The sequence below is a fragment of the Leuresthes tenuis genome, unplaced genomic scaffold, assembly GCF_036924035.1.
Source record: "Leuresthes tenuis unplaced genomic scaffold, fLeuTen1.0.hap1 SCAF_16, whole genome shotgun sequence".
Lineage (NCBI taxonomy): Eukaryota > Metazoa > Chordata > Actinopteri > Atheriniformes > Atherinopsidae > Leuresthes > Leuresthes tenuis.
This window is the reverse complement of record NW_027325370.1, coordinates 10888737-10901015: the sequence shown is the minus strand read 5'-3', so window position 1 is coordinate 10901015 and position 12279 is coordinate 10888737. Positions and strand designations below refer to the sequence as shown.

General features: G+C 38.3%; 1 protein-coding gene across 4 annotated transcripts in view; it reads right to left on the bottom strand.

Annotated features, from left to right (window-relative positions):
• LOC140272459 (kazrin-like) overlaps positions 1 to 12279 on the bottom strand; it is a 158034-nt gene that overhangs the window by 129815 nt on the left and 15940 nt on the right. For all 4 annotated transcript variants that reach the window (XM_072367926.1, XM_072367924.1, XM_072367927.1 and 1 more), the window contains one exon: positions 11150 to 11307. In XM_072367926.1, the coding sequence (XP_072224027.1) occupies positions 11150 to 11307 (158 nt within the window). The remainder of the gene's footprint in view (positions 1 to 11149; positions 11308 to 12279) is intronic.

Sequence of the window (12279 nt, the reverse complement as noted above, 5' to 3'; positions counted from 1 at the left end):
GTTCTCTTTTGACTGAGTCCTTTAAACATTAGTCAAGACAGAATAATCCAAGGTGATAAGCAGGCTTTGATAACAGCACCAATTTTCAAATTATAGATTAGGCAAGTGTATTTGGAATCTCTTGCTGTCCTTACAAAAGGGATTGTATCCACAACGTGACACCCCATCCTCCTCCCACCACATACTGTACTTTAAATGTTTGATCAGCTTTCAATCAGTACAGTCCACAGTAGGTCTCCCGCTCTGCTATTTGTCCTCCATCAAGCCCCATACGAAATTAGCAGATCCAGGGTAATAACTTCCTGTTGTGTTAAAAAGAGTGCTAAAACATCCGACATGTGAAGACATATGTCTATGAATCCATCAAGACCAACTACAGGAGCAGGTTTCAGAGAAGAAAAACTGAAATATGACCAACCCCTATATTTATCCTAGCAGTGAATGTGACTGACTTATTGGGATTCTTAACGTCACATTGCTATGCAGCATTTCCACCCATTTGCTAATAAAAACAAATGTCTACTTTCTCTTGGACAAAAACCAAAAGTTAGAAAGTTGTGGTTTGGTTGAAGCAGGAGAAGTACAAATTATTATTTCAAATCAAAGGGGAAATATTATGACAAAAATACTTTTTCTGTGCATGAGCCCAAACATTTGGGTCTCTAAGAGTACATTCAACTGAAATACATAATGCAACCCTGTCGCTATGTTTTAGAGCGCCTTGGACTGAAAATACCTTATGTCATTCAGTGAGCTGTTCAGATATGCAGCTAGCTCATACGTCATTGTCTTGCTAAAACCATGAGCTGAGGCTCTGTTGTCATCTGCAAAAAACAGCACCCCTGGTTGCGTCAACCCCCAGCCTCAAAGGATATAGCAGCTCAGCTAAAATACTTAATTTTTGAGCACAAAAACCTGTTAGTTTGTGCCAACCACTTCTGGGTGGATTCTTTTGAACCAACCTGGGACAGTTCGATGGATGACTCGCAAAGGTATTGTGCCAAAAAGAGGAACCAGTGCCAACCATAAATTGCTGAAATATTTGAGAAATAAGTTACCTATGTGATTCTTTGGTTATATAGGTTTACATGTTAGCATAAAAAATCTGAAAATGTATGTTCTGTAATTTGGATAACATGCCAGCTTTGCATGGTATCTTATTTGCAAGGTATCTGTAGTATTTACAATGGTTTCTTATGTGCTTTAATATGCCTGTCACGGCGAGCAGAATCATCTCATTTTCAGACCAATGAAGTACACTACATGAAACCCAGTCTGCAGTGTCTTTTTGACTCACACTTCACTACAACCTTGATACACATACCTGATGGTTGAGAATCAAATTTAGGGAAACACTTTAACAGGTTATAGAATTGAGGCAGCTGCTGCCCCATATGCAACATGATCCTACATGATACAGAAATGCATGAAACCAGCTCCTAAAGACATTCACCTGAGTCAGCCCTGAATGCCATGAGGCTACCCACTAGTCCCACCCACTAAACCCACTAAACAATGTAGATACAGCCACAGCCGGCACAGTGTGTCAGAGGTAGCCAGATATAGCTCTGAGACCACGTTAAAAAATTGAGGGCAGAGCCTTTGATCACAGGAGATGGTTGATTTTGCAAGGCAATATGGGGGAAACTGACACAAGGAGGAAATAGGGAGCAAAAGGCAAAGAGGGCCAAACATATAGATGCATTGCATGCGTAGCTATAGTTGCTGTTTATACAGTCACAATAATCTCCTGATGTCCATCTTCCATAGCAACATGCCACCTCTTGCGCACATGTGTAAACACAAACAAATACACACACATCTTGGGCAGCAGCTCAATCGATGATGGTTTCCACTTAGACTTAATCAATAGATGAGCAAGTCAGATAAAGAGAGTATTGTACTTGACCTTGCTTAGAAAAGGTATTCTTTACATGAAGAGGGAGACCATTTTGCCATTGTGAGCAGAAGGTTACTAACCGAATCATCCTGATGTTATAACAAAAGCGAACACACAGGTACACAAGCCGCGAAAAGTAAAGCTGACATATAGACATATTCATTGGTATTACCACACCTGCCTGTGAAAGGGCTTGTCGACAAGCCAGGTTGCCTAGCAACCTAAGGATGACTTGGCCAGTCATGCAAGTAGATCAGTTCAACACTCCGATGCACAAGTCATTGGGTTGATTCAGTTTTCATTGAGTGACATATTCCATTACATATTAAAATCAACAATAAATGCAACATTAGATAGTCTGAGATCACAACAGCAAAGAAAGACTCCAACTTTAGCAAAAGACATACATTGATTATATCAGAGGAGGATTTTGATGAGTATTGAAAGTATAGTTTTTTGTAGTATTTTCACTGTAAACAAGTAAATGTCATAGCTTTAACTGTTACAGTCCCAACTTAAAAGCTAACAAAGGTTTTGCTTCTACTTCCAGACATAAAGGATTCACAATCATTTGATGCTTGATGATAAAAAGCAGCCTTCTCATTCAAAACTCATTCAAATTGTTCAGGGATTCCAATGTCGTTCCAACTAGTCCAGTGTTTCAGGCCACTACATGATCTATAAACAGACAACATTTTGTCTCTGGTTAAATGTTTTTATGTGTCTGTTTCACCAAATTTGACCTCAAGCCTGTGTAGCCTTGAAAGATGTGCTTTTATCTTCCCCTGTCCCGGGAGGACAGAAAGAACAGTGAGTCATTGCTTCAATGGTTTTGAGGGACCAACGTGGAGAGCTAGTAGTCTCAAAATCTCTGAGGCATCAGATCCTGGATCAATGAAGATTTTGCCTTGCAATTCCCACAGCTAGTTTATATCTTCGTTAGAGCCAGGCTTTGACCTCTGATGGGAAGGTTAAAGCGAGGGTAGAATAGGGCTTGATAGAAGATGGAAACTGTGTAGTGTTTTAAACGCTTGCACAAGCTATCAGCTCTCTCCTTAGTCCTGTTAAGCTCTCTGCCCAATCAATAAACAAGTCATTTTAATTTTTCATTACAGAGAACTAGAAACATCATAATTTCTTCCATATAATGGACCTTTAGATGTGAAAAAATCACCTCTGTTTCTGCAGACTTCTGTTTGACAAAATTTACTAATAAAGCATGTCAAAGATGTTAAATATGTACAAACAATACACACTATCTTCAATATCTTCAACAAGACTCATGCTAGCTCACATTATTCAGTGGTAAACATCAGCAGAAATTAATAAAAGATGTTCCTGCATAGTAACACTGACACTTTAAATTAATGTCTTTTGGAGCCATTAATTATAAATATCAATACTAATACATTTCCTGTCGTTTATTGTGGTCACCCTGATACATGATGTATACCGCTTAGAAAAAAAAGGAAGAAAACAAATTAAATACAGCACTTCCCCTAATTCATTTCAACAAGACCAAACTAAAAAGAATAAAAATTACATTCCTAAACAGTTTTTATTACATTTTTATTAATTTAGCTGTTTAACTAAACATGTTTCAAGTTACAATTATATTTTAGATATTTTTCACAGGTTATTCCAAAATGGTGAAGGGGTTTAGCAGCTATAGCTCTTTAATAGTTCTATAAATTGGCAGAAAAAAGTCTTTAATTTGCATTTGCATTTGTAAGCTGTTGCTGTGAACCCACAACGGTCAAAGAAGCTGTCAAAACAAATGATAAGAGGCCATAATAAGGCTGTTAAACCAAAAATATAAATAGATAAATGATTTACAGAAATAGCAAGGACACTGGGTATAGCCAAATAAACAGTATGGTACAATCTGAGGGGAAAGAAACATACTGGTAATCTTAGAAAGATGAATATCAAAGCGGATTAGGTCTGCAAAGGTAAAATCCTGGTAAAGTTCTAGGAAATTTATGTGGGAATTATTTACACACACAAACACAGACTTCCCATCAACATTAGCTGGTGTGAAATGCCTCCACACATCAGATGGCGTCCGTGGCATTTTTCAGCTGAATTAGATGACAAACAACGTGTAAAAAACATGAATGCAATGCAGAGCACAGATATATAGTTAGCTGAAGAAATGGTCTTCAAAAAATTTCATAACTAACAAATTTTGTATGGCAACAGAAAACTGTCGAGCAGGAAGCAGAAGAAACAGCATCACATTTGAGGTTTATAGCACCATAATAAGCGCTATGATAAGATACATGATATCTGGTTTAGCAGTTAGCTAGCTCCTGTATGTACATTTTACAAATAGTTGCTCTGTAACCTTTAACACCATATCCAGCTCATAATAGCATCAAAACTTACTAGATTTTCTTTAGCCTTTGGTTCAAATGTGTGGTTTCAATTCTAGGAATCAGCTGTGCATTGGATGGAGCAATGCAATATGTATGTAGGGGGTGTGGACTCAAAAGCGCTGTAGTGAGTAGTGTGCTGTGTACCTGCGATGGAGGAATAGCATAGACACTAAATTGTATTTGCATCAAATCTGAGTGTTTTAGCCAAGATTATCCTAAAACATGTTTTTTACCGACTTTGTTTAAGTTCCCAACCTTCAATTTGGAAATTTTCCAGTTTATTACCATTAATTCCCACAAATTCCCCTTAAGTCCCATAGAAAATTTGAAAATTCACAGAATTTTGTGACCCTAATTTGGATATACTGTTTCCCCAGAAAATGACAGAAAATGTGTATTTTGAGAAAAACTCTTCAGATGGACAATGAACCAAAACATACTACAAAGTAATCCAGGAATTTTGTCAGCAGTCAGTCACATGATCTCAACCCGACCTACATTTCACAGAGCTCAAGATGAAACTAAACACAGAAAGCAATTAATTAAAACTTCTGCTCAAAGTTGACTTTTACAGGACAAACATCTCTGTGGAAAACCATATAGCTTCTGAATTATCTTTCCTTTGAAGTTTCAAGTGCAGTTATTCAGCTCTATACAATACAATATGTATCCATATATTGTCACCAACTGCATATTGAGTGATAAACTCTTATATTTTGACTGGTATTTCATTAATGGTGATATACTTAACTACTTGTGGGGAATGAGGCAGCTGCAAATCGTGAAATTTCTTACTTTTGCTATTTTCACTGAGTCATGACAATTTCCATACCATTACTGCTTCACTGTGACAGAGAGCTATTTTCTCTGCAGGCGGCATTCAGAAACGTACATCCATAATGAAATGGTTTTCAATTTATGCTTTACAAGATAACTTGTCATTTTCAATCTGCTCCACATAGACGTCCACCAGATAGAAGAGTAATGTCATGCATCTCACACTGACATTTCAATTCTAGTGCCCCCCACTCAATCTAAAAAAGTAAAAAAAGTTGAAAGAGAGTTCAAGCCTGATGGACTTAAATAATATATTCATATCCCTGGACATTTCATTGAGTGCGACACGCTGGACCACAGCAGCATTAAAAAACGACAAGGGTCTGACCTTGTCAATGTAAGCTCCATTGCAACGAATACATTAACTAAGATCCGGCAATTGAGGAAAGGCTGCCAGACATAGCAAATCTCTCAGAAATTTAGAGAAAATGACAAAGACTACTGAACAAATAACCTCATTTCAAGCAAGCTCCCTTTATATGAGGGGACTGTTCAAAATTTAAAAAACACACTGACCCTGTGAATGAGGGTGAGCTGCTTTTAGCATTTAGAAACATGATGCTGGATGGTTTGAAATTAGAGTAAAAGCCAGCAAACACATCTACCATTTTCAGCAATAGATTAATATAAAAACTGTCTTTAAAGCAAATTCTCTTTTGTCACACGTTGGGATTGACCTGGGCCACAATAAGCCATTACCACAGCGGTGCGTGGCAGTTTATCTGGTGGGTACTGGCTGGAGCAATGCCTATTAGACAGGCCAAGAGAGTTAGAAGACAGGCTGAGAGGGCAGATGGAACCTAGGTAATGTATTATGCATGAGTAAAAACTATGCTCAGTGGGCCAGCTGAGGCCCCAGTAGTAGATGGCCATACTGACCCAACCAGACTCATCACACATTCGTCCCCTCTGCAGCCCCTGCCCCCAGTCCTCTGAGACTTCAAGCATCCTCTTCCATGCACTCTTCCATGACCCGGTCACAGGTCCAATACTATTGGCTAATATACATAAAAGTCAGTCATCTGTGTTGAAACATCCATTTGGATACTTTTCATCTTAGAAAATGATTTGATTGCATAAACTCAGCCAATGTGGTCAATGTATACAAGTTACATAGCATGTAAGAAACATGTTATTTGTGAAAATGCAATATTTGTTTACACATGCTGAAGACATGGTGCATCTTACAGTAAGAAATATGTTGGGTTTTAGATGCTATATGTTCTGCTGTGATATCAGCTCATCCCCTGGCAGTTTTGTGTTAAAAAGGTAGTACAAAGTAGATTAGTTAACATTTTTGCTGAAAACAGCTGCTAATTAAAAAGCATTTAAAAGAACAGTGAGAAAATACATGGAAATGCTTTTATTTATCTTGATAAAAAAATAAAAAAATTAAGGATTTGATACTATGGGGAACACTCAAGCGAGGCAGTCATCCACTAAAGCCACCACCCTGTGATGTATTTCTAAGAAAAGTGATTCGGATATGCAACAAACTTCATGAGCTTTCTTTCTGCTCCTTTTCCAGTAGTTTTCATAAAATTTGCTTTGGTTGTTTTTGGTTAATTCTATAGGCAAACCTCAGCAGAGAAGCAATACCCACTCAATAATCCCTCACTCAATACTCAAAAATCCCATTTTTACACATTATAGAAATACGATACAGATATTTCCAGAGGCAGCAACGATGATTATATTAATCTGCCCTCTGATCGATGCTGTACACAATACAAAGGCCTCACAACTACAGAATTTTTCAAGAAATTTTATTGCAAGCATTACTGATCTTCAATCTTCATTATTTTTATTTGAAAATGTTAAAGCAAATGTGTAATGTTTAAGTTGTTGCCGCTTGTGTGGGTCTGTATGTGTGTCTATTTGATTTGTTTTCCTCTAAGAGTGATGGGTGTGTCTCCAGCTCTCGACTGATGATTAGAGTAGAGTGGAGGTTGCATGGGGTCAGATAGATCTTATTTATCAGTGTCTCCACTCAGTCACTGTCAATGTCACCTTTACTGACCTCCAAACTGCATCCGCACCCCCCAAACTGTACCCTTCTCTCTCCCATTCCCCCATCACTGATGAGTGACAGCTCAGCTAATGTGGTCACAGCTGAGTACATCACGGGAAAGGGGAATTAGAAGGAGGGTCGGTAGAAAAGGCTCAGAAGCCAATCTCGTCCCAGCTTGACTGCAGGATACACAACATATGGGCCTTTGGTATAGAAGGAAGAGCCACATGAAGCAGCACTGCAGTGAGCCCCATCTTGCAGGAAAATAGCAGCAGCTATCATTTAATGATGTTCCATGATACCTCATATGAGGAGGGTGAGGGGAGTTACAATAAACTAAAGCTTAGAAATATGTAGTTTTGGAATGCTTATTTATCACTGCATTGGGTTCTAAGTTTCTGTCCACAAGAATTTAATGCAAAATCTACACTTACGAGGAATCATTACAGAGCTGAGGGCTGTGGGTTAAGCTATGATTTTCTATTAAAAACAAACAAAACTACAGGTGACTGAGCACTCACCCACAATTTGTTAATATGGAAATTTAAAAAAAGACCTAACTCGAACCTTACCTCCCTAGAAACCTAAACTCTTGAAAATTACAGTTCTGTGTAAACCCTTTTCAGAAGTGTGCACCCTGATGCTTTTCTGTAACATTTAACTTTCAAAGGTCAGATCTAGAAACATACATATCATACTTTTGAGAAACACTCAGTCAGCTGCACAACAACACTTTACTTTGAGTTTTAGCCATTGCATTACTCTTACACTTTTTTTAAAACCCACCACATCACAATAAAACTTCCTGGTACAGTTCCTGGCAGTTGTTTTCCCTGGTTAAGTACTAGAAGTCGCATATACTTAAACCTAATTAGAGGTTGTCATTGCCTGAATGAACAGACAGTTTGAGAAGCTGTGCATTGATTCGGCTTCTGATCAGCCCTTCAGAGGAATCTGACTGGGTGAATTAATTAATATATAAATAATCATCTTCCATGTATTTATCTGCGATAATTAGCAGCAATTAGTAGAATTCTTATCCCAGAGTCTGAGCCAAATGAGCTATTACTAAAGTTTTATTTCTAGCTATTTATCAATATAACACCACAGCTTTGTTTAAACTAATGTGGCACATTTGTTAGATTGATATAATTCTTCATTATTCTTATGAAGAAAGTTGCATGTTGTTATCAGAAAACTGTTATTGTGTGATGACAGAAAGATAGAGGTTTATGTATGATGTGGTTTCTCATCTGAGAAACAGCAGTGATGGTGAAGATGGTGATCTGAGGTGAAATAACTGAAAGTAAGTGTTTCTCAAGTTGATAACAACTGTGCTGCTAGAGTTGTGTGATTAAAAACTCCAAAAGAAAAAAAACACTGACAATTTGATAAGTTCACACATGTAGAAAAGTGATATTTTCATCTCTTTCCATTCATAGCTGCTGTTTTTCACACCACTGCACACTCAGCAGGCTAACATGTTGTCATGACATGATCTCACAAGAAAACTGAAACTCTGAGGACTTTGTTTCTATACCTCAGGTGGGCTACAATGCAAATCTATGACAGATGCTGTGCACAAACCTTGGCTCTGTCCCTTACTTTTACATATGTATCATATCTGAATGACACGTGAAGAATGCTAACAGAAAAGTGACCTAAGTTTGAAAGACTGAATCCCACTGCTTTAACAGATCAACAACGCCATTAATGTTAGATATACCGTGTCTGAAAAGAGCTCAAATATTTGGGGTATCGGTTTAACGCTAATCTTCCCAAAAATGTATAATCATAAATGTACTTTTAAGAACAGTCAGAAAGAAACAAGAACCGAAACTGTGGTATCAGAGCTTAGAATCATCCATTACCATTAATTTTTTGTTCATTCTCACACATACACACTGATCCAGCACTTCTAACTCTCTACACATAGTCACACACCAGTGAACAAATCCGGGATAATGTGTGCCTCGGTGTCTTCCCAAAGGACACTTCGACATGCAGACTCGGCAAGCCAGGTATCAAAACACTGACTTTCCGAATGGCTGGCAACCGCTTTGCCTGCTGAACCATAGCTGCCTCAGGTTATAATGACAATATTTATAATATATCTCTGGTTAACAGAAGCCTTCAAAGCACTGCAGTGTTTAATCATCTTATATTTGGAAACAAACGAATATACCCCCATTCCATAGAGCCTCCTTTTATCTGAGGAGACAAAATGGGCAGAAGTACATACTGATTGACACCAGGCTGATTATGCATTTCCAGCAGTAAAGGATGTTTTTCAAAAGAGCACTGACAGAAAGAGTAAATTAACAAGACAGAGACTTGGCTACCTGTCTTTTTGAGGAAGAAAGACAGTGATAAGAAGAAAAAATAAAATAGCATTCAGGGTCAGTCAGCAGTCACTCACTAGTCTTCACATGTCTTATGTCCTGGTATGTGGCTGATTTTTTTGTGGGCTTTGACTACAAAATGAGCTTTTAAGCCACAGAGAGAACAAACACTGAGAATCAAAGACAAGTAAAAGCTAATTAAGTGTACTTTGTTTAAATCTGTGTGGTAAGCAGAAAAGGTACAGCATTTAGCCTTTTTTACAACAATGACTCTTAAAAATGGCTAAGTATGGAAGCAGCCATTAAGAGCTCGAAGTTGAAAAAAAATGTTGTTGAACATAGTACGTGACATTTTTATTCACCATCTGTTAAATTGTAGTTTGTGCAGCCGCGCTCCAGCACAATTAATCTGGATTTGTGTACCCGAATAGGAATGTCACTGTAACAAATTAACACAACAAGCGTGTGCGTATAAAACAACTCAATCACACATCGCCACTTAATCTGGGTGCATCCTTCCTCCACTAATCGGGCCTGTGAGAAATCCAACTTACCACTTCCTCCTTTTTCTCCTCTTGCCTAACAAAGGTTATGTGAAATTGTCAGAAATAACAAGCACAAAACAAGAGGAGAAAAGTGAGGAAGGAACAATACATGGCAAACATGTCCCATTATTACCACATCTCCATTGTCTCACTTTAAAGACACAGTAGGAATTCAGCTAATTTGTTTGTCCACAAAAGGTACCACAGTAACAGTGCACAAACATCAGTCATCGAGTGCTCTTTCAGCTGCTTAGGTGATTGATGCCTAAGAAAATTTGTTTTTGAGGACAGAAGGGTCATCTCTGAATATGAACTTTTAGAGAAAGCATCAATCATAGGTAATGGGGGGGTGGGGTAGTAAAAAATAAGCATATAAATCAACTATTATAAAATTTTCTAACGCTGCATTCTATTCAGCAGACCTGTCTCTGCGAAGAGTATTCAAGTGGCTATTGACTATGAAGTGTAACCTTGTTGTTTCACCCCTGTTACAGTCAATATTTTCCATCTCATCTGAGGTCCTCTGATACAGAAGCTCAAAAACAACACTGAATAACTTCAAACAATTTGCTAAATCAAGCATGAAATCTGCTTCTCCACTTCAAGTTTGCCTATAATCAACACAAACAAGTTTTTTTTCCCTCTTTCACGCATTTGAGCGTCTTATTGACCTTTGGTCCCCAAAATCACAATACCCAACAGATTATACGGTAAATTAAACATATCTTGTCACAGATTTCAAACCATTTTCTTCTGTAGAGAAAAGTGAAACCACGAATAATGAAGCACTTAGTCTAAAGTGTTATTTTTCTTTTAAACAAGCATTTCATTCATAGTAAACAGCGTGAATGTGGCAGTTCAGGAAGATTCACTCAGAATAAGCGGTGACACTGTAATTTACACAGGATTTTATCCAGGATATGTTACAGAAGCAGAATGAAAGCGTCCATGACCTTCAGCTGGTCAACAGCTCGAATCTATTACTAGAACATACGTTTATGAAAAATTCACCATACAGTTTAACTAGCTTGTAAGCACCCTTTGGATCCAAGATGAACTCAGAAGTGGGAAGCTCAGAACACTGAGAATTTTGCCCCCTGCCTCCATATGTGTTAATGAAGGACCTGTATGTGTACCTGAGCATCTCCGAGGAGGTGCCTCATCAGGGTCATGGACTTCTGCAGTGTTTCCTTCTCAGGAGGGGGAAAGGCCTGCTCCTCCTGCTCCAGGGACTTGGGTCCAGCCACCATGAAGTTTGCAATCTGGTCATTCAGGCTGTTCAAGGACTGTACAGCTAGAGGAAGACAACAAATACAAATCATTGTAAACAAGCTGTGAACATGTGGAGCATTTGGTTTTGTTTGGGGGATTTTTACTCTGTTTGAATTTAAGTTTAGTGAGGTTAATTTAAAGTGAATGCAAGTCGACTGAAGTGAATCATAAAATCCTTTATATACCAGGACACCTCCTCAGAGACAAACATACGATTTCCTCCATCCAAGTGGATGGACTCATCGTGAGCAGCAGAAATAACACACTGGTTTCCTACTGTCACACTGTCACCGATTTTCACTGTCAACACTCTCTCTGGTCCAGAATGTTCCATGTCGGTCTGAGATTCATCCTGTTTTTGTTTCCGTGTTCTTGCCCTTGTGTATCCCTGCCAAACCCCTCCATTCAGGTTTCCTCTCCTGCAAGGCTCCCACATTAAAAGCTAGCCACCCCTACAGTATTTCCTCCTTCTTACACACACAGGCTTCCTCAACACACTTCCCATTTACCATAAGCTGACCCTTGGTCTTTGAAAGGTCACCACAAATATTTCTGAAGCCACATACATGGTGGAGGAAAAAGCTATTTCCATATTTCTGTGCTATTTTTAGTTTTAGTATCTTTTGTATTTTTCATGAGCTGCTTCGGTAACCCCTAATGTCTCATTATCTATCCTTCTATAGTTTAAACTCTCCTAAAGCCACTGTCCATTAATAAAGGGGACAGAGGTGCAAGGATTGACCTTCTGCCCAGCAGTGATCTTATATAAACTCCAAATCATTACATTTGTTATGTTTAGCTGGAATCCTAAACTGGCGCATTTTTGCCAAATAAAGACAAGCAACCTGCTTAATCCATATGAGTAGGATGTTTGTAGGCCAAGCATCTGGATAAAGCCTTTTCAGGATGTAAATATAAAGCCTCTTTCAGACACTAACGCCCAAACAAAAAAGAAAAAGGAAAAAGGAAAGAATAAGCGTAGATTAATGTGTTA